Source organism: Podarcis gaigeae (genome assembly GCF_964106915.1).
Source record: "Podarcis gaigeae genome assembly, chromosome: 3".
Lineage (NCBI taxonomy): Eukaryota > Metazoa > Chordata > Lepidosauria > Squamata > Lacertidae > Podarcis > Podarcis gaigeae.
In genome coordinates this window covers 36,712,910-36,739,534 of record NC_139680.1, presented here as the reverse complement: position 1 = coordinate 36,739,534, position 26,625 = coordinate 36,712,910, and the positions used below count along the sequence as shown (strand labels likewise).

Genomic DNA, 26,625 nt, shown 5'->3' with positions numbered 1-26,625 from the left:
CATCAGGTGTAGTCGCCATAAACTGCATGACACCCCTATTTGCTACCCTTCTGCCCCAGCATGTCCTTGTCTATATGTTTCTTAGTTGTGCAGAAGAGTGATTTTCAGCAGTGCATATTGTTCTGCAGGGTTTAAGAAAAATATGCATCGCCTGAAAGTCCCACTTTGATAACAGTAACTAACCCTGTCCTCCTTTTCATCCTGTCACCCTAAAATGTGTTGTGCCTGAGGTTCATGCGATTTGAACGATTCGGTCAGTAGTCACAAACCCTATATGGTCAGGCCTCAAAGATACAGTACTCTGTTGTGAAGCGAAGCATATTGTGAAGCCAATTTGTCTTCGACTGCAGACTAAATGTGATTTAATTTCATTATTAAATGCATTAAGAATATTTCTCAAAGTGGTTAACGTTAAAGAAAATCCATACCATAAAAATTACATACCAAAGAAATAAACAGCACTAAAACCAAAATGCAGCACTAAGTGATCTTTACAAACAACAGAAAATGTATGGGGAAAGCCACTGAAAAATAAAGAACTGTATTGTTACAAATCAGACAGGCAAATGGCCAATTACTATCGTTACATTTTTAAAAACAGGTTTGGCCAAACATAAGCATTAAACAGCAATCAAATTATAATTTTCACAAAGAGAAATGTAAACAGTTTTACCGGTGATAGATAACATTAGCTGAAGAATAGTGATGTGATGCATTGTTAGGAAAGTTTTCGATGACAACAAGCACTTTTCCACCAAAATGATAAATGGTTTAGATGCCCTGCTGTAGGATAGAAACGTAATATTTAACAAACCCTCTAACTAATCTGCTGTGATGTGTTAATTTTTCATCTGGATAATGTGCCTTGTGAACCATCCTTGAATTTTTTTTTTTTTAAACCATCCTTGAATTGAGCTCTTGTGAACCATCCTTGGATTGAGCAGCCTGAAGGTATTTTCTAGCTTTTTTCTGTTTCCATCCAGGCCACCACCAACATAAATATATAAATATATTCTGTAATGTCTTAGAAAATGGATAACAGTGCTAATAGGGGTCATATTTAATGTTACGTTTCAACAAGATGATACAACAAAAATTAAACTGACAGAAAAACTGATTATAAAAGGCAAACAGAAATAGAAACTGTTTGCATATACAGTGGTACCTCGGGTTAAGAACTTAATTCGTTCTGGAGGTCCGTTCTTAACCTGAAACTGTTCTTAACCTGAGATAACATTTTAACTAATGGGGCCTCCCACTGCCACCACGCCGCGATTTCTGTTCTCATCCTGAAACAAAGTTCTTAACCTGAGGTACTATTTCTGGGTTAGCGGAGTCTGTAACCTGAAGCATCTGTAACCCAAGGTACCACTGTATGTATTACTGTCACTGTACATAGTCAAATTCTGATGAGGGTGTTTCTCAGGGTCAGATGCTAACGGAGTCAGGAGATACTGGCTGACACTGTTTTGAATGCTTCTGTTCAGAAGCAGCACACTAAAGTACTAAGAATTTAGATGTTAACACACAAATAAGCAGGAACTACAAGGAATCATGGGAAGAATGAGGTTGGAAAGCACCATAGCTTAGTAGTAGAGCATCTACTCTTGCAGAAGGTTCAACCCCTGACATCTCCAGGTAATGGTGGGAGAGACACGGCCAGTCAGTATATAGACAATACTGAACTAGATGGACCAAGGGTCTGGCCTCAGTATAAGGCAGCTTCTTGTGTTCCCACATTGCGCTCTACATTGTTGCTTCCACAATGACTGGCGCATGACATCCACAATTACATTGGTGATGAAGGGTGGTTTAACTCTTGCTGCGACCCCAAAGCCATAATTGGTGAGAGCAAATGAAACTGATGGGCTTGTGCTATGAGATGCAACTAAGGCCTTCCTAACATTGTCCTACATTCTGGTTCATTGTGTTACACTTATTTTCTCCCGGCCAACACAATTCCCAGCCACCCCATAGTGTCTAGGGTTAGCACGTTTATGCCACCCTTTGCCGGTAGGGATATTCCCTTGTGCCACGAGAGAAATGTGCAACCCTTCGTTGGATGGTTTGAGGAAAAGGTGAGGTGGTGGTATTCCAACCTTTGCTATTTTCGTGCAAGTCCTTCTCCTATAGTGCCATCTCCAATTCCGGTGTCAATTGGACAAGCAGAGAAACAAACCTTGCAAGGTACTCATGACTATAAAGAAAACTATGAAGACATGAAAACAGGAAGGGGGGAATCCTGAGGTTACTGGCAAAGAGAAGCCCAGTTTAGCATTATGCACCATGTCAGCAGAATGGTCTATTTTCAGTCACAAAACATGTTTGATATTAAATGGCTGTCCCAAGGAAGCCATCTATGTAATTTGAAATCTTGCATGTTACATTTTGAACCCCATGTGGTCTCTTGCAGAACGTTTGGCCATTTGGGGATTACGGAGGCCAGTTCTTATAATCGTACCTGCATAGCTTAGGAGGTTTTGAAATGGCAGATCTGAGATGATTCATATTTTGAAGCAAACTGTGAGTCACCCTAGTGTTAGAACAGCTCCCACTCAAACGAAGGAGTTCCATAACAATTCTGCCAAAGAACAACACCTACTTCAATAATGCATTGGTCGAACAAAAGTAAAATTCTACTTATCACCATAGAATCTGTAAGTTCAAATTGAGAAAAGAGGTCAAACCCAGAATGTTGTAGCTACATATAAAAAGCAGATGACATCAAGCTAGCGTTAGATGTTTTCATCTTTGGTGGTATATGTCAGCTGATGATCTCATGTACCTTATCAAGTAGTTAAGAGACACAGACTGAATTTGGCTTATTTTGGGAATTCTGTGGTTTGACCTACAATATTCTATTTTCTGATTTTGACCAATAAAAGGATGGTCTGTTGGTCAGTCTTTTAAAGCGATGCATTTAGTAACATAGCCATTAATTGACGATCCATGGAAATTTGTTGAATGTGCTTTAGGGTGCCATGTTGAACATACGTACACTGAACATGGGGACTCATATCTGAATAAACATGCATAGGATTGTGCTGCACACAAAATATACCAACTTGCTTACTGAACTCAGGGGAACTTACTTCTGAGTAGAGAAGCATAGAATGCCATTGTCAGTTACTAAAAGAAGTATACAGCAATCATTTTAACTGACATCTTTTATTTCTGATTGTTGGATTTAAATGCCCTCTCATTATAATAAACCTCCACTGTCCATTTGAATCAAGCTTAGTGAATGCTTTGCTTCCTTATTTAAGAAATAATACGCCCTTTCATTCTGATATGCCTATTCATATTTTTTCATTGTAGTATTGCCTCTAACTTCGTAATTGATCTGCATGATTAGATCTCTGACAGCCTTTTGGAACGCTTGGCATGAGAATCTTGCACACTCTGAACCTAGGAAAAGTTGGAAATAATTGGAGGTTCAAATCACTCACTCAGCATCTGCTTAGTCTCCTCCCACTGCTGGTCATGTTAATGTTTCTGTCTCCTATATCTTCAACTGTGTGTACATTACTACACCATCCAACCTTCCTTTCCTAGTACAGATCTTAATTTTCATTTGGAATATCCGCAATTATTTTTGGCCTACAAAACAGGAAGAACGAAGGTTGGGCAAAAGAACAGCAGTGGCTTCAAACTGTCATAAGGAACATGTACAAAAGTAGGAGCCAAAGCATTTGGGGATTAGGAAAATGTTATGTACTGAAGTTCTCACCCTGGGCCAGCAGGGGGATATTGTAGATAGTTTTCACTCAGGTCCACATATGCAAATAAGGAATTGAAAGGGACGTTCAGTGATTGGATAGTTACAGAAAGTTGTTACTGTTGCATTGTAGTGGAGCTCTATATAAGCAGGTTGGCTGAACCCTTCAGTTCAGTTCAAGCTTACTATAAAGAGCTACTTGGAGAACTCTCTGTGTTGTCTGCTTTGTCAAGCCACTACTTAATAGGAAACTCCTGTGGTTACTAGACTATACTATTTAAGACTACATGTAGGTTCCTCTGCACCAAAAATGCTAAGAATACTTTACAGAAAACCTGGTTTAACTTCTCCATGACATTCTACTTTTCTAAGTGCAGGGACTTTTCCCCCCCTGATGAAGAAATGAAGCATGTGACCCCCTCCCCCGCGTCTGACGTGGTTAAAGATTCAATTCAAGGCTGAAAGGCAGATCTGTTACACAGGAGGGAGACTTGAGGCTATTTACACGGGCGTGTGCTTCTGTTCTCCATAAATGGCGGCAGAGAGGGCGGTGCTGTTAGGCTAGGCAACCGAAAGCCAAGATGGAGATGTTTACGATTGTATCGGACCCGACCGCGAGGTGGTGCTTTAGTGTCGCTTTGCTGGTAGGTAGTTGTTGCTGCACGTCACGGTTCAGTCTCCTTTTCTTTTCTCACCCCGTCCACGATTTACGAAGTTACACCGTTTCTGCTGCCTCTCATCCCTGTTGCGATGCATGCACGGCAGCGATTGCGGAGTTACCCCCTATTCACGCACCTGGGAATGGCCAGCCCCACGGGAGTTAAATTCAAGCAACGGACCTAGATTAAGTAAACCTTCAGACGGGATTTCGGTTCTCAGAAGCGCCTGTTCCTGCTGCGTCCTCTCCAAAGTTGCCATCCCAGCAAATTTAGCTGGGTCGGGGCGGCTTGCTCCGAAGAAGACACGCGCAGGATTGCATTACTGGTAAAAGGCATTTCGCAGCCTATGGATACGAAGCAAGAATGCTTGCATTGCGCGTGCAAACTTGCAATGCAAACTTCCGTGCTTCGTATGCACGAATCCTACGCTAGTTCCCGTGTCTTTTATTCTTTAAGCTGCCCGTCTTTTTAAGTTTCCCACCCAGAGAACCTTTATGACTCCCCAATACCGAAATCTAAAACGGGCCTCCGCCTTTCTAACAAGTCACCCGAAACTATAATTTAAGGCGCGGCCACAACGTCCTTAAAAAACCACACCACCCTAATTTAATTAAGAGCGGCCCCGATTCCAACCGCCACGCTGCCTAGTCGGGAATCGACAGGCAACAAGGTCAGCTGGGCGTGGGTGGGTGATTTTGCTCCGCCGCGCCCTCATTGGCCTCCTTCGGCAGCCGGGCCAGCCAATCAAGAGCAATCGCCAGTCTTCTGGCGCAGAGTGTTGAGCGGTTCCTACGGTAACGTTGTTCCCCTTGCTTTGGGCCTCGCTTGGCCCCGCCCCCTGGTGCTCCATTAGACTCCTCCCCCTCGCGGCGGCGGCGCCGTTGCCGTGAGCGTCAGTGTTGTTGCCGGAAGTTAAGATGGCGGCCTTCACCGCGGAGACGGACCTGGTCACGGGCTGGTGCCTCTTCGGCCTCGCTTTGCTGGTAAGCTTGTGGGCTTTTGCGCCCCATGGGAAGAGTGGGGCGAGGACCTGGCCCGACCCCCGCCTTAAAGGGCTCTTTTCAGTTTAGAAAGGGAGGAGGGCAGGAGAATTATATAAGGCTCCGTGGTTTCCACGCTTTTCCCCTGTCCCGCCTGTCCGTATACTGGGAAGCAAGCTAGGCTCACTCTCAAGTTAAGTTTGCATAGGCTGGCAGCCGTCGTTGCTTAGGGCGCGTAAGAGAAACGACGTGGCGCAGTGTACCTGTTTAGAAATAAAATTGCACCCAAGGGATTTGCTTTCTAGCAAGCGAGTGAAAAACTGCGCAAGCCGAAGTGCTCGGGAGGAAGAGAATCTACCAAATAATAGCCAAATATCGTTTCCTTGTTTTCCAGCGGGTGCGGAAAGAGCCCCTATATGTGTATGTGTGTCCCTGTAGGTTTCCCAGTTAAAGCCACCTTGTCGTTAAAGTGTAAGGTGGGTTAGGCGTCCCTTTTTGCACCCTTCCTTCACTGATCCTGTCATCCACTCGAGAGGTTAGAGTAGCAGGGGTGACTGGCATTATGCAAAGTAAAGTGGCATTAGAACAGTACTGCTCAGGGCTGCATGTAGCAAATACAGTGGTACCTCGGGTTAAGTACTTAATTCGTTCCGGAGGTCCATTCTTAACCTGAAACTGTTCTTAACCTGAAGCACCACTTTAGCTAATGGGTCCTCCCGCTGCCACCGGAGCACGATTTCTGTTCTCATCCTGAAGCAAAGTTCTTAACCTGAAGCACTATTTCTGGGTTAACGGAGTCTGTAACCTGAAGCGTATGTAACCTGAAGCGTATGTAACCCGAGGTACCACTGTAGTAACACTTGCAGTTAGAGTTTGGTTTATAGCCCTTTACTCTGATGTGCAATAGGAAGGGAGTGTTTGTTTTTGTTTTGCATTGGTAAGCATATGAAATTTATACACCAGACTTGAAATGGTACTGTCTAAAATTCTTCTACTTGAGCATACCAGTATGGAAATGTAAGGTCTTGAGAGGGGGAACTGTTTTTCTTTCTCCTGCCCTGTTTTAAGTACCAGATGTATTGATGGTATGAAATAAATTAATCCCTACCTTGGCTTGCAATGAGGGAGTGTGGAACTGATGAACAAACTTTTTGTACCTGCTTAAGGCTTGTGTATATCGTATATGCAGATGTCCAAACTAAATAGCACCCCATGGCTCAATAATTTCTATTGCTAATACAGTCTAAGATGTCCACTCTGCCCTTCAGCATGCATTAAATGGCTTTTTATTGCCAAACCTCTCTACAGATCTTCAGTAAATATTGAGAGGACATACTAGGGTTACATTAACCATTTCGGTGTGGCAAGCATCTACATAGAACATTACATTTCTGCAAATGTAATGATGTATGTTTGCACAACAGGTGCCTTAAAAACACTGGGCTACGCATGCACAATCCCTGTGTGAATGTGAAGAGGTCTGTGCGTGTATCTGAGAGAGACGTAGGGAGCACTGTAGATGGTAGTAGCAGATTTGGGGAGTCTGGATTTAGTGGACAGAATGGGAAACCACCCATGCATGGGTCAGGCTTTGTTTGGGGTCTCTGGGATGTCACAGTTTTGTTTTATGACTGTGACAGAGGACCTGCAGTCAGTGCCCCCCCACCCTGAAAAATAGGTGCCAGTACTCACCCTGAAGTTGTTACAGTAAGTGCCATACTTTTTAACAACAGAAAAGAGATGTCGGTACTGTGTACCTTTGAGTACCCCCTTAAAAAAAGCATTTCCTGCAGTCATAAAGCTTCCTATGACCAAATAAGTAGAACCCTGGACAGTCCAAAAGAGCAAGCGTGAGAGCCAGTCTGGTGTAAAGGATAGGATATTGGATTTAGACAAGGGAGACTTGACTCGCTGCCCACTCAGCATGGAGCTCATTAGCTAACCTTGGGCAACCAGTCATTGTTACATCATAGATTTGTAAACAATACTGTAAGTCATCCTGAACTAGATTAAGATCATGTTGGTTTCAATTTGCCTGAAAGATTACCAATCTGTTAATAAATTTACAAATGGTAACAATCCTGGTAGCAAATGGGAAACTTGCTGTTACAAGGTAAAATAGAGTCCTGAGGTATTCAGTTACCAGTTGTAAGAACTGACTCATTACATTAACATTCAGATAAGATATGAAGCTGCTTAAAATAGAAGCTTATAGCCTTTCAAGTATTGAATCTGCACTTAAAAATAATGGCTTTGTAATTTTCTAACCCACTGCTGCATCTTGTTGGAGGGATGAAATACTGACCTGGCGAAAGGGAAAATCTCAAAAGAAACACAATTAAAATCTGTCCATAGAGAGTACATACCTTTGCATTGATTTTGTTTTTGTATTGAGAAATGGAATTATGGCAAGAATATGATTTTTTTACTGGGTTGTAGTAACTTCTGTATTATTGTTTTTAGGTTATCCTGATATTCTGCTGGGTTTATGTCCGCAAGTACCAGAGCAGACGTGAAAGTGAAGTAATCTCTACTATAACAGCTATTTTTGCTCTTGCAATAGCACTTATTACATCAGCACTTCTGCCAGTTGACATTTTTCTGGTTTCTTATGTGAAAAACCAAAATGGGACATTCAAGGTATGTATTGATTACCCCTTCCAGCTACTTAAAATATATTCAAGTGGGCTGCAATGATAAACACACTTAGTAGGGGATAAGCCCCATGAAAAATGAGACCAACAACTAAGACAAATGAACAGGATTGGTCTGTTGATTGGGCAATATTGTATCTTCTAATTATTCAGTCTCCTAACCTATGGCTAGAAGATCAGGCATTCCCCCAAGTGTGACTGCTCCATCTCCTTTGAGCTTGCACACTGCTTACTCTTCCCTTCCCTTTTGAACATTACCTTGTGCAGTGTTATGTCTGCATTGGCATGCCAATAGCTACACTAATGTTTGTTAGCTTCTTAAATATTGAAACCAGGAAGCTGCTTGATTTACCTATTGGTAATTATTTTAACACTGGTGCAGACACAACAGTGCACTATAGTTAGTTCTAACACGAAAGGGTGGGGAAGGAGTTACGTACAAACTTGAGCTGAGGGATAAACAATGCACGAGCTTTCAGCGAACTTCCAGCCTCCTAACCATAATCAGCAGATTGAGCAATGTTATCTCTGAACCAGGCCCACATGTCAAATATCATAAAACTATGTTTTCAACAGAAAGAGGGCATCTGTATTACAAAATGTGCAGTGTCACTGGATGTAAAAACAATTGCTTCCCTTTCCAGCCTTGTACATATATGTAATGCGGGTTAGGAGAGCTGAAGCAGAAGGATCAGTTAGTGTTTGGCACTGGTTCAGCATTGGAATTTTGTATGTTGTATTACCTGAGTTTGGTTAAGAACAGGATTAATGGCAGTAATGTCTTGAATTTGTTTTTAAAGGCAGTGGGTTATATAAACTTCTTTCTTTTTGTGTGTGTTTGTTTTCCATATGTATATATTAAAACCATAAATTAATAAACAGAAATGGTACTAGTTGAAAAGGCAGAAATAACTTATTGAAGTGATGATAATTTGCATATCACATGTGACTAATCTTAAATTGGTACTGCTTGTCCATTGTTTAGAGTATTACTGCGTGTGTTGCTCATTTGTACCTATCCACTGTGACTGGATATATTTTTATCTAGGATACATACATCTTCAGAATATAGCCAGGGCTATATGAATTATACTCCTTGCAGGTTAAGTTGTGTAGTGGCTTATTTTTCTTAATGTGAATTCCAAGATCCATGTTTCTTCCAATAATAATAAAAAAAAATAAATTTATACCCACCCACCTGGCTGGGTTTCCCCAGCCATTCTGGGCAGCTCCCAACAGAATATTAAAAACATGATAAAACATCAAACATTAAAAACTTCCCTAAACAGAGTTGCCTTCAGATGATTGGAAATATTGAATTTTTGGATATACGGGTAGAAGGAAGGGAATTTGTCTTGAGAAAGGATTAACAAGGTGCATATGACATGGAAAGTCATCATCAGATTATTTGTGATCTGGCCCACCATGGGACTTCAGTTGCTGTGCTTTATATACAATTATTATAAACTCATTTCCCCCCTTTATGAATTTTAGAAGCATCTGAAACTTAAGATGCTAAATTCTGATCCCTTTAACATATTAAATTCTAGATTTTGTTAAAAATTGCAGTAAGAGAAAAAAATGTCTTTGGGTTATTACAAAACTTCTGCATTCAGTCTCTCTGCCTATAGCCACAGCATCTGAAATACATGTTTGAAAGACTTGTGGCCCAACACAGATATAGATATACACATACAGTATTTACATATTTGTCCTAAATGAATGCCCACCTCAAATCTTTTAAGGGCAAGTTGTAATTTGAATTTTTCTGTGGTTCAGTTATAGCCACAGTTGGATTATGGAAAAGCAATGGGTCTCTTAAAGTGTTATCCAGCCTGGAGTAAGAATGGATTTCAGGGGAAAGGATATAAATTCCAGTTCCCATCTGTTAAGTTAAACTGTTGCAATAGTCACTTCCATTCTCCTAGGTCATCTTATTTCTTCCATTCCTGTAAGCATTTTCAGTCCAGCTTTTTAATACGAATCCTATTAAGATCACCCCCCAGAAGTAATTCCCCTTCTCTAAAAGGGAATAAACTACTCAATACGTTACTTTAAAAAAGAAGAAGTTTGATTAACATACCTGCTGTTGGAGTGATGATGGATAGAATGTCAGGTGTCTTTTCCCTAAGGAAAATACTGTTGTCCTGCTTCTTTCTTGTTATGGAGAAATTTTGTTGTCCCATGTTTTTAGGGTGGCTTCACTTTGCACTTGGAGGTAGTAGAAGGTACATAGTGGAATAAACACCTCCCTTCTTCCCTAACATAGTACACAACAGCTCTTTTCTAACTCCTGAGCAGTTCTGCTTCTAACACTGACATTTTCTTTTTCCTATTAGCTATAGCAGTCTCTCTGGCTGAATTAACAGAAACCTGTATGGTCACTCCTGTGTCAAATTCTGTGTTTGTCAAGTTTACTTTCAGAACCTGCATTTTACTGGAAACAGGGCCTTGTAAACTTGATGTAAAGATATGAAGTGACTCTGAATAAAGGGTTCAAAGAGGCTCTGAATAAAGGGTACAAATTAAAAGTAGAATGTTGCCTCCCAGTGCCACATTAAGTACACATTTTGTTTACTTAACAGCCATAGTGCTATATCTAGTAATGTTGGGTATGGCTTTTTCAGGCACCAAGTGAGACGTTGAAACCAGGATTCTCCAGTGTCTTATGCCTTACAGACTGTGGAATAGAGGTGGAAAGTAGACGTGCGTGTTTTAAGTATTTTGTTTATTCAGAAAGAGCTCAAATTAAGCCTACCTGTCCACATTCTTCTGAGCAAGTGATCTACTTAAACACTTTTGGCAGACATCCATAGTTAAAAGTCATCAGGGGCAAGTACCCATGGACGTTTGCAAGAGCCTCTGACAGCCTCTGCACTGCAATTTGGAGAAGGGATAACATAGCTGGAATGTGACTGGCGGGTCCTGTCCTGCACCTTTTTCCAAACTGCAAGACAGCTGAGAGAAAAGTCTGTGCTTATTTCAGAGCTAGAGCTTGGAAGAAAGGTAGTCTTGTGTCTTTTGCATGAATGTTCAGAGAAGGGAAGAAATAGGGAAATTTCTGCTGTTTTGTCATTCTCCAAATTTTTGAGAAGCGTTCTTCCTCAGATCCAAAGGCATGGCAGAAAGGTGAGGATTTCTGACCAGTGGTTTGGATAAGGTAAGATAAGCCACAGGAATCTTTCCATAACCCTGTGCAAGAGAAGCATGACTCTGCCTCTCTATGCTTTCCAGGAGAAGTGATGGAGTCTTCTCTCATTTTCAGCAGTTTGGACATGTAAACCATTTCTGCCAGAGTCCTGCTTTTTCTTTCCTTCTCCATAAGGGAGTGCAAATGAGAGAATCCTCGTTTCTGCACATGTTAATGGATTTGGTTTGGCTGGATTGGTAGTGAGGACAGATGAAGGCAGACTGCAAGCCACGCTTCTGTTTGTGGACCCTGGTTTTTTCAGGCAGTACTGGAGCTTGGAAGGGTAATAACATGCAGTATTCAAAATCAGCCTAGTTTGGGGATAGACCACATCGCTGTCAACTGGATGAGAGGAATGAGGGCTTTGTTGTTGTTTAGTCGTTTAGTCATGTCCAACTCTTCCAAACCAGTGTAAATTAATAAGATACGATTGTGGGTTTTTTTTGGTCTATTTTTATCATTTCAGATAAGATTATTATTTCCCTGGAATTACTCCAGTGCAAGGCTTTAGATAAATAGGGTTCTAGTAGTTAGAGTGATTTTTTGTTGTTGTTAGACTTACTCACCCCTCCTTGGGTCATAACAGTGACTGCTTTAGAAATAGAATTGCATTGAGTTCTTGCTAATGTAGCAACATTTGATTCATTACGAGATAGAATATTTGAAAGTTGAAGAGGTCCGTGCAACCAACTGATCAGCAACCAGGTATACATATATTTATGCATGCATTATGTGGGAACTTATCTGGGAACTGCAAGCCATATTGCTTTACATTGTAAATGTCTATGGGTTTCTGACTGAGCCTTAAAAGGAAATAAAGATATTTAGTAACAAGTTATTTAATTGTTTCTGGTATGTAAGATCACAACTACTATGGTTGAAAAATAATCTGTGTTTGTACTGAATGGTGGTTCTTCAGTAAGATACACCACGTTCAGCTGTCATCTCTGTAGCGCAACTCTTCAGAGGAGAGGGAAAGTAGAATGAAGGGTCTTAATTTCATTTGTTGAGGTGATTCTTTGAAGTTCAATCGCCCATCTACGTGTATGCGATGTAGCAGAAGTTGATATTTGAAAGTAGTTATTGTATACAGCTTACGCAAATTGCTATTTAATGTAATATTGTTGTTTTTCTTCCTCTATCAACATTTCCAGGCTTGGGCAGATCCAAATGTTACAAGGCAAATTGAAGACACAGTATTATATGCATATTACAGTAAGTATTATAAAATAACACTCTTTATGTTCAGATCATGTAGTTTTGTGGCATATTTCATGTGTATACGAGTTTTTTATTTTAAATTGTGGTTTTTGCTATGTTCTGCTACTTCACATTATTTTTTTCTGGCTATCCTGTGAACAGGAGTTCTTTTGTTCTCTGAAGGTCTTCTATTTTGTTATGTTTGTAATTAAGTTTTTTTTCCGTGTTTTAAGCCACCTTGACTATGGTTTTAACTATGGAAATGCAGCATACAAACAAAATTATGTATGTATGTATTTCTGTTGGTCTCCTAACCCCCTTCTAGAAACATGCATTGGGAGTTCTGATTGGTCCCTTAATCAGATCAGTTGTTCATAAAATTTAGAACGTTAAACACTGACTTTCTTCAAGACTTCCAGTATCTCATTAAAAGATCTTGAGCAGCCTTGCTTCCTGAGATCTTTAGCTGGAAATGACAAATATCAAACTTTTTTTTTATACATATCATTCTGCCACTCTTGTCTTCCCTCTCAGTTTCAGAATTGTAGTGCATTAGGCTGCCATATGGTATTATTTAGGAAAGGCAGAAAATTTACATCAGAGGATGCTCTCTAGATGTTGTTGGGCTCCCAACTGCCAGCAATCGAAGCCAGCATAGCCAGTGGTCAGGGGTGATGGAACTTGTAGTCCATTAATATGGAGGGCACTACATCAACTTATCTCTGATGTGCAGTATTCAAATGATCTCTTTCCTTAGATAGCAGTCTTAAAGTCATTTGGTTAAGGTTTCTGAAACGCCATATTAACCTCCCAATAGTAGCTTGCAATGAGATATTATTTTGTGTTACTTTTGCTAAAGTTCAGAAAAAGCTGATGGCATGTTAAATTATAGAACGTAGAAAAATATTTTCAAACATTGTTATTTCATTCTAACATGTGCTCAGCAGGATGTTTGCTCATATGCTGCCAAATAGTTTAGTAGAGTTGCTTCTGGATATCAGCATCCTTGATTTAATCTTGGCCTCGCTTTGCAGATGTCTGCATTTTGGTCTCCTGCTAGGAGAAGTATTTATTTATTAAAAAATACCCCTTTCTAGTTAAGGAAATGACATCCCACAGTAAGGGGAGAATTCTTCAACGAAGGACATGTTCCAGTTTGCATAATGTGACTTTGATGGGGTTTCTTTATGGGAGCATGATGAAAGAACTGTGGTTCCCTTCCTGAGCATGAAGAAAAAATATTATTCTGCTGCACTATGAATTCATTACATGTCAGTAGCTGGTTATTGTTGGAAAAGGATGTCTTACCTAAATTCTATTCACCTTTCAGCTTAAGCATAACACGGCACAACAGTTTTTTACTTACAGGAGTAAATGATGCAATAAGGTTAAACATAACATTCTTCAGATGGAAGTTAAGAGGCTCCCCTTCTTACTGTGTTGTTGTTTTTGTTTTAACTGTTTATTTATGCTTTTACCTTGTATTTTTATCTTGTAAACCACCCTGAGATTTATGATGAAGGGTGGTATGCAAGTCAAATATAATCAATCAATTGATTGATCGATTGATTTCCCCAACAGAGGTAATCTTCCTTCCATTCTAGATTCCCCCTTCTAGCAGAATAAATTCAGAACCGTAGTCTTTTGCCATTCTTAACAAAGCCATTTTCTCTAAACTTGAAAATATTTTCACTGCTAAAGCTTATATACCTGGGAAATTGCTTGTGTGTTCTGCATGATCTGTCAGAGCCATAGCTGTTCAGATAATGTGTTGCATGTCTCCAGACAGAAGAGTGAACTGTGGATTAGTAGGAGAAGCCTTCCTAATTTTCCAGTGTAATACTTAATGTATCTAGCATAAAGCTAATAGGCTAGAAATGTAAAGTACTCACCCACCTTTATTCACTGGTAATGTGAAACTCTTGTGGAAAGCCTATTCATTTGAGACTCTAAAGTGCTGACTCTTGAGGCTTTTAAGCTATTGAAATAATGGAATACAAGTAAGGGAAATAAAACTAAGTTTCTAGTGAGTACTTGAAGCTGCTTCAAGAAAGTCGTATATTTCCTACTCTAGAAGCATTATCACACACACTTTTATTTTAGATAATAAAGTTAAGTGTCCCCATCTTGAGGGAAATATTTTGTAGTCTGTAGACTTGATGCTGTTGCACAGACCAACCTCCAGATGGAGCTAATGATTTAAGTATAAATAGAAAACGATTCTAAATGTGTCAGATTAATGAGGTAGGCACCAGGTGCCCAGGCATTCTGTATGAGCGGAACCATGACTTCACAAAATGGCTACCAAAATGTACAAAGGTATGAATGGTACTAAATGTAAATCAAACCGAATAGTTCCCATCATAGATAAAGCTGAAAGCAAATCTCTCCCCCCACCCAAGGTAGAAAAAATACACACAATTTTTTTATTTGGACACTGTAGCCTGACCACTTTTGTGGACAGCTTTCCTCTGTAATCTTTAAATAAAACGTTTTGATGTTTAGATGAGTCTGCAGGACTTTTTATTAAAGACTGCATACTGGTCAGTCGTTCGATCTTTCTTGATTCAGTTTTCGTCTGAGGTTGCCTGTGGGTGTGTTAACAGATCAAGAAAGTGTTGGCAAGCCATTTTGCAGCCTGTAGGCTGTGATAGGATATTAGGAAGTATGTTGTCATTCCTCTTGCCGAAAGATGGATGTATTTGCCTGGAAATAAAAGTAGAAGGGTGGGATGCTTTGAGAATAGAAGATGACACTGGTAGTCACATGGGCACTGAAGGATCTTTGATAATGTGATTTTGATGCGTATTTTGGGAAGAGATTTTGAATAGAGGTGAGCCAAAATGACCACAGAGAAAAGCATGTTTTCTTCCATGTATGAACCACAACATATTGGGATTTATTGTTTGCTCACCAATGTTTATCTTTAAAAAACACACTGCGACAAAATTTTATACTTGCCGAAGATTGGACTGAAGTCTTATTTTTGTAACTTGCAATTTTTCAATAAGAAAACGTAAGGAAGAGATCCCTTTTGACTGTGTGATTTGTACATATCATTTTCTGGAGTAAATTCACCTTTCTTGTTTCTTGCTGATAGCATAAAAGGACTGTGGCAGTAAGTACTAGTTATAGGGCTCTTTCTGTTTAGTACTGACAGTTGTAGTAAAGAGCCGTTTCTGTAGTAAAGAATTATTTTCTACCATTCCTGAATTTTTAGTTCTGGCAATTTTTGTACAAAATAGTGACATGGTAAGGGAAGATATAAAATATGATTTTGGTCTGAGAACAAATGATAAAGGCTTCCTGCCCATGGCTATTGTGACATAAAACACTTGAAAATGGGATTGACCCAAGTTTGCCAGTGTTTGCTTGTTACTCTTGACTCTTTTTCACTGTTTCCCAACCCTTTACCTCTCCATTTAAATTCAGACAAAGCTCCTCAGAACAGGGGTTGCTACCTCTTGCCCACGTGAGCCTGTAAAGCAAATGAGGCACCAACAATATATATATATATATATATATGCAGGTTTTGGTGTCCTCGGGTGTCTTCCCGTGTAAAAGTTGGGGTGTCTAGGCGACGTTTCGACGAGGTCTCACTCGTCATCTTCAGGCTGGTGCTTTCGGCTTCTTGTTACTGGAACAGAGCGGGATCTCAATGTTTGAGTTCCTATAAATACTGTAGAGGGGGTGTGGTGTCTAGCCTCCAATGTTCTGGGCAGAGAGGAAGTTCCCAGGCTAGTGTGCCTTTTCTTCTTTTGTTCCTTAATTACTTGAGAGATACCTTGAGTGATTTCTTGAGTGATATCCTGAGTACCACTTAGGTGGGTCATTAGGTGTGGATTAGTGCTAAAGTCTTTGTGTCTTGACCTCTTGAACTTTGTGAAGAGTTTTCCTGAGAAGATGGCTGTATTGCACTTAGTTGTGCTTTGGCTTGGCTTCGTGTATAGGGGCGAGCTGTGGTTTTGTGGCTTGTGTCAGCCAGATCTGTGTAGGGATTGCAGGGGGGTGCAGCATCCGGAGGTGCCACCATGGATTGGCTACTGGATGGTGTCAGTAATTCATCTGTGGAGAGGGTCTGGGTTTGGGTCTGGTGTGGTTGATCCACACCTAATGACCCACCTAAGTGGTACTCAGGATATCACTCAAGAAATCACTCAAGGTATCTCTCAAGTAATTAAGGAACAAAAGAAGAAAAGGCACACTAGCCTGGGAACTTCCTCTCTGCCCAGAACATTGGAGGCTAGACACCACACCCCCTCTACAGTATTTATAGGAACTCAAACATTGAGATCCCGCTCTGTTCCAGTAACAAGAAGCCGAAAGCACCAGCCTGAAGATGACGAGTGAGACCTCGTCGAAACGTCGCCTAGACACCCCAACTTTTACACGGGAAGACACCCGAGGACACCAAAACCTGCATTCCTGTACCCGTGAAAATCTACGAAAGCATATATATATATATATATATATATATATATATATATATATATATATATAAACTATTGATAAAATCAGTCACGTGCTTTTGTCAATCATCAACAAATTTTAATTGGTCAACCAGGCTACAGCCAAAAAAAACAAGCAAAGAAGTTTTAGCAACCAAGCATAGACAACAGAGCACAATAAAGCACATGAGATGAAGCACATATAATATGTAAAGCATACATTCACATGTGGCATATACCTCAAGCTGTGAAGGCTAGTTTCATAGGCTTACTTGAGTTGGGAAGCTTTTTCAGTAACCATAGTTGAGTTGAACATAACAGGCTCAGCCCTGCTAAATGGCAGATGTTTAATTTTGTTGATGTCGCAAAGATGGCAATCGGCTCTTAAGATTTTCTTTCAGTACTTAGTCCTTGGAGTTTCATATAACTTGTAATATAATATATAGTGTATTGCCTCAGTAGACCAATATTGTAGTAGTAAATGAGAGTTTGAAGTGTGTTAACATGTTCTTTTAACATCATTTTTGGGGAGAATGATTATTTTTCCATCCTTTCACTTCTAGCACTCTATTCCATCATATTATTTTGTGTGTTCTTATGGATCCCCTTTGTCTACTTCTACTACGAGGAGAAGGATGAAGATGATGGCAACACATGCTCAGTAAGATGTTTATAGGACTTCTGATTGCTTGACTTGGACATCTAGTGAATAAAGAGGTTCTGGTTTATTCTACTGCCAGCTGAAAAACAGTCTTATTAAATGCTGTCCAGTGTTAAAAGTAAAATACACTGCTGATGCTTGAAGCCAGTATTGGGAATTGTATTGACTTAATCTGTCAGTTAACCTACTTAGAGGCTCACCAGGTAGATCCTGAGCTAAGAATTGTGCTGGCTTTTTGAGAACTTCCATTGTAAACCCTTAACACATAGTGTATGAAGTTGGTTGTTTTCAACTGACCATTGTTAAGATTAACCACAGCTTAGAATTTAAGTGACATGCTAAACTAAAATGAAAGAGAAAGTTTCTTATCTCCTTGCAGCCATGCCAGAGGAAGAGGGTATGTGAACTCTAGCTGGTTCAAAATACAGTGAATTTTAATATCCAAAGATTCAGTACAGGCAAAAGGAAGTACAACTGCACAGCAGATAGTTTTAGATTGGTTGCTTAGACCTGCTGTTTCTCTCCTGTGCAGTATTGGAAAATGAAGCAAAAATGTACTGCGTGGCATTTGCTATTTCAAGGTGTTGAGATGGTCACCATCTCAACACCTTGTAATAGGTTGCTAGGGAGCGCAAGAAGGAGAGTGCTATTGCACTCAGGTCCTGTTTGTGGACTACCCACAGGCATCTGGTTGGTTATTGTGAGAACAGACTGCTGAACTAGATACATCTTTGGTCTGACCCAACAAGACTCTTCTTACATTATGTTTAACAATGGTTTAGTATCATGTCTAAACACAGTCAGTGAAGGGAGATTGACTTGTACGTATATAAATGCTCATGAAGTCTGTTTGTGAATAGACGCAGCAGTAACCACAGTACTTCTATAAAATGCTTGGCGATCGTGACTTTTGAGGCAGGATAGTAATTAATGCAGTAAATTTTTCATTGATAAAGTGGTTTCAAAAATTATTTCTACAGAAAGCAGTTTTGGCCACCACTGAGTGACCTGTTTGTGTGCTTCTCTAGAAGCTACATGTAAATGTATTTAATCAGTTTAAAGGGTGAGAATAATTTATTGCCTTAAATAATATTGTGTTTTTCTCCTCTTTGACTTGACAACAGTGCCTTTGTGGTGCCAAAAAGTAAATGGGACCAAAACATCCCTATTTAAATGGTGGGGACAGAGAGACTCTAGTTTAAAGAAACTATATATTGTCTTAAGCAAGAAAACAGGAATTAACAGCTGGAAGTAAAATATAATCCTCTTTTATTGATGAGAACCTAAATACTGTGGAAACTTTCATTTTCATTTTCATGGAAAATATCCAGAAGGCTCTTCCAGTAATGAGCTTTCTTTCTTCATTTTCCATTGTTATGTAGTAGATATTTGCAGTGCAGATTACTCATTTTTAAAGAAACTGTGCTGAAATAGTGGCAGCGAAGATTGGTACCATTTGATGTGCTTGCTGCATGAAACAGCATGCCTAATGCATAATTGGACATTCAAAGTCACACTTTTCTTATTGTTCTGTCAGGAAAGCATTTTGGCTTTCCAGAAGAAACAACTCCCCTCCCCCTCCGTGTGCTGTTCCAGGGGTTCTCCCAACCCCTCCAGAGCCAGTTTTGGGCAGTGGGTGGGAGGAGGAGGAGAGGAAAACTCCGGTGTGCAAGCAGAAGCTGGTGGGACTCATTAGTTAAATCCTGTCCTTGAATTGCAGAGCTTATAAAAGTTTATAATTAACTTTAATTTATTGATATACAGGAAGAAATCAAGATCCTTGAGAAATTTTTTAATTTTCAATATAAATTTTCAAAAAATCTGTTTTGTGGGGCATCCAGACAGATGCAGTAGGCCGAATTAGCATAAAGGTATTGTTAGTTTCTACATATTCTTACTTTTTGTTCTAATTTTACAGCAGGTTAAAATTGCAGTCAAGTATACTCTAGGATTTCTTGTGGTTTGTTCTGCTCTTCTACTAATTGGGTAAGTGGATATGTTTCTGCATTCTAATACCACAAGATGTTGTAGTTTTCAAGCTTGCTGAAATGACCACCGCCTGCCTCTCATATATCAGCCCCCATACATATATATTTAACCAATTCTCATTTTAAAGCTCTTGATAATATTGCCTCTTATCTCTTCCCTAATCTATGTCTCCTGCTGTCTTGTTTCTTATATGGTCTCTCTGCTGCTTCTCCTTCAGCTTTGAACTTGCACTTGATCCCTCTTACAAAACTTTTAAATGTTTTTAATGCATATTCCATCCATGTGTTTGTGTGTCTATTTCTCCCCTCCCAATACAAGCAGTATCTAAAATACCGTGTCTTGCTCAGGGATTTACCAAGGTTGTTTGGTCTTGGTAGCCAGCCAAAATCTCTGCTTTACAGACCTTGCTCCTCCCTTAGTGGGATGAATCTGTTCGCACTGAACTTTTGAGATGTTTAAAGCACCTCCGAAGTGCAGCAGTAAGTTGGTGCTGCCTATTTCAAAGTTCAGCAGGTAGTTTGCCGCTTACCAACCTCATGCTTAATGTCATGGCATGGACGAGGTCCTGTCCCCTTCCTGAGCTTGGAGGCGAGACGGCTTTTCATGCTGTCATGGAAAAGGAAATGTACTCTCACCATAAAGAGAATGGTGAGCAGGGTTTTTCTTTTCTCTCTCCTCCATTTACTAATCTTAATGATTTTTAATCATCACCCTTGACAGTAGGGATCTTAGAAGAATTTGAGTCCTGCCTGCCTGGCTTTGGATATTAAGCTACCTCCAATGGTTTAAGTTCCTGTCTTGTTCTGAAGCTGGTTTTTTCCCCCCTGGTTCAGTTGACATGAAAAGTTTTGGTTAAGGGAAGACCTCCTGGTTTGTTTTCTTGCTTTTGCGACGAGGCTGCATGCTGGTCAAAGGGCTCATATTTCGTTTTAATGAGCCAAGGTCATGAGCATCCAATCAGTCAGTGTTTCAAGGGACTGCTACTGATGATGCTGGTTATCACTGGATGCAGTAATTCCTCTAGTGCGCTAGGTATTCTCAAGAACTCCAGTAACAGTGTCCATTGTGTGCATCAGCTACTTTTCCGATATTGTTAAAATAGTTAAACTCTCCTCATCCCTGTACCGCCACTTAGATTGAAGTGTGCTGGGACAAAGTTAGGCTCCCTCGCTAGCAGTAGCAGCTCATTATTGTAAAGTCTGTAGGTGTTGGTGGCGCAGCTGTTGTTTGTCAGCTAAAATGCTTGCTTTCAGTGCCACGCAGATGTGTGCATCCTTCTTTGACATAAAATTCCCTCATTTTAGCGTTGCAGATTGTTTTCTGTATTTAATTTAGGAATGCCTTCAAAGCTTGGGAGGGGGGGTATTGGGCAGGGTTTGGTCTTCATAGTCTTTTTAAGTGTTTTTAGTTGATAGCCAATGTTGTCCGTTCTCACTCACTGAAATTAGTGGGCACAAGTAACTTAAATTAATGATTTCAGAAGGTTTCCTCTTAGTAAGCCTTAGTTGAATATCTCTTTGTATTTGTCACAAACTGTAGCAAAGCTCAGTTTCAATAAATAGTTGATGTTCTGAAATGTTCACTCTCTCTGCATTTGACTGGCTTTCCAGAAACCTCTGCTTTGGTCACCAGATATTGTGAAGTCAATATAGAGTCAATATTTTCAAACCTTTTTTGTTAGGAACACCAAAATGTAGTGCAGAAGGCTGTAAAAAATTCCATGGTAACATGGATGAGCCCTGTCACCATCCTAGTATTGTAAGACCATTTGTAGTCTTGATGTAGTGTATTTTGCAAGGTAAATATCAGAGGATAACATTTTTATTTTTTCCTCCTTGTTAGAGCCTTTGTTCCATTGAATATTCCCACCCAAAAAAATACAACGGAATGGGAGAAAGTGAAACTTTTGTTTGAAGAGCTTGGAAGCAGCCGTAAGTTAGAGACCTAAGAAGTGAATAATTTTGTATATCCTTACTCCAAATAAGACAGTTTTCATTGGACTATTCCATTCATCTTTAAGAATCTTTTAAGTTATAGTGTTGCTCCTAGGAGTTACATGTTTGGAATGTTGTGAGTGTCCTGGGCACTATCCCCATTGGTCACTTTTTCACTGTGCCCACATGGACCACATTCATGACCCCAGAAAGGCTAGATGCAGGGAATACCAAATTTTAAGGCAAAAACCTGCAGCCAGAAACAACTGCTGACATTGATCTTCTAAACTCTTAACTTCATGACGGTGTACTCTTTGTTTTGCTTACTTAGGCTGTCATTCCATTGTGTTGGACAATAGTAAAAGCATTTATATTGTAAGTCCTGTGTCTAGAATAACCTTGCAGCTGAAATTTTCTTTTTGATTTGTGCATATGTTTCTATATTTGTTTATGCTGTTTCCTAGGAATGTGGGTGGTGCTGTGGTGTAAACCACAGAGCCTTGGGCTTGCCGATTGGAAGGTCGGCCGCTCAAATCCCCGCGATGGGGTGAGCTCCTGTTGCTCGGTCCCAGCTCCTGCCAACCTACCAGTTGGCAAGCACGTCAAAGTGCAAGTAGATAAATAGGCAACGCTCCGGCGGGAAGGTAAACGGCGTTTCCGTGCGCTGCTCTGGTTTCGCCAGAAGCGGCTTAGTCATGCTGGCCACATGACCTGGAAAAACTGTCTGTGGACAAACGTCGGCTCCCTTAGCCAGTAAAACGAGATGAGTCCCGCAATCCCAGAGTTGTTCGCAACTGAACTCAACTGTCAGGGGTCTTTTACCTTTAGAGATGACACACACAGTGGAAAAAAGGAAAACACATGGAAACAAATGTTCCTTAATGTGAATTTCAGCAAAGCATTTCCCTTTTGTCTTACAGATGGTTTGGCGGCCCTATCCTTCTCTATAAGTTCTTTGACCCTTATTGGAATGGTGGCAGCTGTTACATATACAGTAAGTATTCATCTTTTTGTCTTGTGTTCATTTTGATGTTTGCTTCAGCTACAACAACTTGGAAGTCTTTCCACAGACCTTAATCTATACTGAAAGCCAATGCTTTCAGTTGTGTTGGAGTAACAAATGTGAATTGGAATAGTTGAGTTGTAGGTAAATGTTTTTGAGTTTAGGTCATGTCTCTTAAGTGTGTGGTAAAACTCAATTGAATGCTATTATGCTTTAGCCTTTAAAAGAAAATTTCTAGACTCTGGAATCTTCCCCCTTCAATTAAATACTTTCCTTTTCAAAACTGTTTAAAACAATTTTCTTAACATTGTGCATAGTGGCAGCTTGAAGCTTGATTTAGTTGAGCATGATTGAGCTTTACCATTCCTGTTGGAAGTATTGATGAACCTAATCTGAATAAGAATTTTGTGGAGATTATAATCTGTTAAATAGTAAACTCTTGTTTTAGAGTTTTTAGATGACAAACGATGATAGATGATAGAAGAATGATCTAAATTCTTCTAAATATATATGTTCATGTGTGAATAAGTTTTGTTCCTTGCCTTAAAATGGTAGTAAACTATGGTTGCAGTTTCTCAAATGTTAGTACCTTGGCAGAGAAAGGTTTTAAAATGAATTGTGCAGATGTGATGTCTTCCTGACTCAACACTATAGTCAGCAGAATTTTGATGCCATCCCTAAGTCAATGTGTCAGAGCTGAGGGTATGAAGTGGGATTACGGTTATAGATCTCTGTATTCTGAATATTGACCTTCTCAGCATCTTGGCCAAAGTCTTTAGTGATTAAAAGCTTTCACTATAGCAAGCTCTGTTTCACAAAGTAATCTTTTAATACTTATATAAACAGTTTATTCTAGTAACTGTTCCTTCGTCAAGCAAAGAATTTAGAGAACTTTATACCAGTCTCATTGGCCAGCAGCACATGTCCACAGTTAGCTGCATTATTAAAAAAACAAAAACAAAATACAATCGGTGAGTGGCAATTATGCTTCTTCCAGTTCTACCATACTCCCTGTCTGTGTGATGGAAGTAAACATATGCTGCCTTACATTTGCAGCACTTTTATGAGTTTTATGGAGAAAATGTGTGTAAGCACATGAATGCATACAAAATCCTAACGTTTAAAAAGCATTTTTCATTTGATGTATTCACCACCTGAGGAACTAAGACCCCTGCAGTTGGATCCACCCACATGGTTGTTTAATAAATACACACACGGCACAAAAACTCCCCAGTGCCATGGGATTGCATTATTGAGAAGTGGCTTTTCTGTGTGGGAAGGGTGCCTTTGTGCTCACCTATCGGTGTGCTGTTTGTGTGTGTGTTCATTCAATGGTTGTGGTGGTAGGGCTTATGTATGCAAAGGTTTCACTTGCTTGTTTTTGAGCCTCATTTATGAACACAGATTATTTTTTTCTTGTGGTCTTCTTACCATCAGAGTTAAGGTGTACATTGCTGGACTAGGAGGACCATTGGTCTGATTTCGCTGGCCTTTTATGCTATTGTTCAAAACACTTTGTGAGTTGTGAGTGATCTTAAGGCACTATTTTGAAAAGCTTTTAAGTTTGGGGCCTTCCTGTGCAAACCTCTGAAATTCAGCAAGCCATCCAGTTGAGCTAGGTTGTATTATTTGCAAGGAATCTCTGTGCAAGTGTAAACGTTTTTAGAAAAAACATTTACTGCTTGGCCTGGTGTGTTGTTCATTGCAGTGTTTAAGAGGATATATGTTACTTTGATTTCTTTCACAGCCAAAACTGAATCTCTCTCATATTTTGATTGAACGGTAGCAATATTTTCCTTATATTTGGGATACGGATGGGTAGACACTCCACAAATCTGCCCTTAACTTGTACTCATGTTAACCACCTCTAAACATGGAGCCTCACCATAAATGATAAATAAGGGCTTGCTAGAAACCCCATTGGCTAATTAGGCCAACCAAAATGTCCTGAAGTAGGGTGCAAGCTTGCAGTTACTCCAGAACTCTTCAACAGGCCAGATGGTTAAAATACAAGAGTCTTAAGAGTGTGGGAGGAGGGAGCAGATGCAGACATGGATGGCTTGACAACAAACAATCTTTGTTTTTCTTCTCTTTTTTAATACCTAGGCTGTTGGAGAACTCAAAAGCTTGTATATTTTGTGACATTTTGTTTGTCCTAATAAATCATATGGATTTTGCTTCTTTTTCTTCTTATGGGCTAACATGGCTACCTGTTACCCTTTGTTAGAAGCTGTATCACAAACATTGCTTGCTTTAAATATGTTCTGCATTTAAATGATTTTAGATAACCTTGGGTATTAATAGTGAACCTCTCACCAGCTTTGTGCTGCTATTTGAAGCCAAGGCAAAACAGTATAGCTTTTGCTGTGATGAACGTGATTGATTCTTTCCCCTGCTTCTTTGTTCTTGAAGGGTACATGTAAGTGGCTTTAGTTTTTCCAAAACATTTAATAATGTTTGCATCTCTATGAAAATGTCACTGTAGGTAAGCACTCCAGTGCTGATTAAAAAGATGCAAAAATACAAAAGATACATTTGAATATGTAGGCTGCAACTTTTAAGTGACCTTTTCCGTTATTACTAGTTCACAAAAACTTTGTGATAGCCAATACTTTACTTGCCTTAAATTATTCTATAAAATGTATCATTCATTTTGTAAATGTCAGCATAGTTTAAAATTATTAGAATATTAAATTGTATCATTGTCCTTTTGGGCAAACTAAGTTTGGGGAGGACATGTACATTCTGCATAGCTCTGGGAATGCCCTAATATCTAGTGGGGTTTCTTTCAATTGATATTTCTCCCTGAAAGGCTACAGATATACAATAGGCTGACCTGGGCGTGTAATTGCACTGTAATTGAATGTTTTGTCTGCCAAGTATAGGATAATGTTGCTAGTAAACTAGTATGACTTTCGTAATGCATATTTTCTACTTAAACTGAACTTGATCTTTGGACTCTTAACATATACTGATTATATTATTTCTTCTGTATAGCAGTGTAAATTCAGGTAGAATCCCCTCCCATCCTTTCTAGTGCCTCAAGGAGCTGGTGGTACCATGTGAGGAAACGAGAGACTGTAGACTACAGCAAGATACATTATTTTACTACTATTGTCCTGTGCTCTAATCATACTGTGCATGTTCACAACTATGCTACCAAAACGTGCAATACATTTGCTTAAATTAATAATCATTTAATCAGGAAAAAGATAATACAAATAACTTTGGAAACTGACCATAGGCTTGTGGTCTAAATGAAAATACATTGGGGGGGGAATGGAGGGCACAGAGATCCAAGGAAAACAATGGAGAAGGATTTAGATTTCTGTTGTTGAAGGAATCTGACATGTATTGAGAAAATGTCCTTGGTTAAGATGTAGGGACTGTCAATGTGTATGAACACAGTGTGTTGTATCATGATCATGAACAGAAGCTTTTAAGGTAGGAAACCTTAAGGTAGACACAATAGATAACAGTCAAGGGAAGTCTGGATTCTGCTACTGCCTTCAGAACACATGTGGTAGATTATCACAGGTGAAATGTCTTTCTATTCTTTGGAACAAGTTCTCTTAGCAGCAAATATTTTTTGTTATGCCGAGCATGTCAGAATTGAGCAATTCCTTCATACAGGGCTGTCTAAGGCTGTTCTGTTTCCCCCCTGCATCAACTGCCTTGCCACCTTTCGGAAGGCTTATTTTCTATGTACTGTACTCTTTCTTTTTTATTTATGCATTTGCTAAATTTATGATCCATCCTTCCTCTAAATATTCACATTAGTGCATATTTGTTACATAGGAAAACTGAGCCCCTTCATTTTTTTGCTGTCATTCTGCTAGGAAAAATTAATAGAGAAGATTTGCAAATGATGGACTGCATAGTTCTCACCTTTTGAGAATTGTCATCTTCACTACAGGTTAGCTTATAGCCATTCAGAAATGGAATCATTTTCGTACTGAAGAGATTAAGAGACAAAAGGCAGCATTTTCTATTTAGAAACGCTCTTTACATATTCAAAAAATGGACACAGCTTGCATCAACTTCAATGTAACAGAGATTTTATTCACCACCTTTCTGTGCTACTTGTGTATTGTGTGCAGCTTCGCTAGAGGGCAGATGTGGGCAGTAAATATATTGCAGGGCAGGAATTGCATCTTGAAAGTATTTTGTGTTCAGTTTAGTGCTTTAT

At 39.7% G+C, this 26,625-nt stretch overlaps 1 protein-coding gene and 1 long non-coding RNA gene across 2 annotated transcripts in view; one reads left to right on the top strand and one right to left on the bottom strand.

Moving 5' to 3' along the window:
- Window positions 1–3,149: 3,149 nt before the first annotated feature.
- Window positions 3,150–5,054, bottom strand: LOC310840761. Its single transcript, XR_014562104.1, has 2 exons — window positions 4,224–5,054; window positions 3,150–4,065 (listed from the first exon to the last, which is right to left on the bottom strand). It is a non-coding gene; the product is annotated as an uncharacterized lncRNA (long non-coding RNA).
- A 104-nt stretch (window positions 5,055–5,158) lies between these two features.
- Window positions 5,159–26,625, top strand: part of LMBRD1 (LMBR1 domain containing 1) — a 45,985-nt gene continuing 24,518 nt past the window's right edge. Inside the window, exons 1-7 of the mRNA XM_083730438.1 lie at window positions 5,159–5,360; window positions 7,821–7,997; window positions 12,356–12,416; window positions 17,413–17,510; window positions 19,429–19,496; window positions 21,342–21,430; window positions 22,354–22,427. Of these exons, the coding sequence (XP_083586564.1) occupies window positions 5,295–5,360; window positions 7,821–7,997; window positions 12,356–12,416; window positions 17,413–17,510; window positions 19,429–19,496; window positions 21,342–21,430; window positions 22,354–22,427 (633 nt within the window). The 5' untranslated portion in view covers window positions 5,159–5,294. The remainder of the gene's footprint in view (window positions 5,361–7,820; window positions 7,998–12,355; window positions 12,417–17,412; window positions 17,511–19,428; window positions 19,497–21,341; window positions 21,431–22,353; window positions 22,428–26,625) is intronic.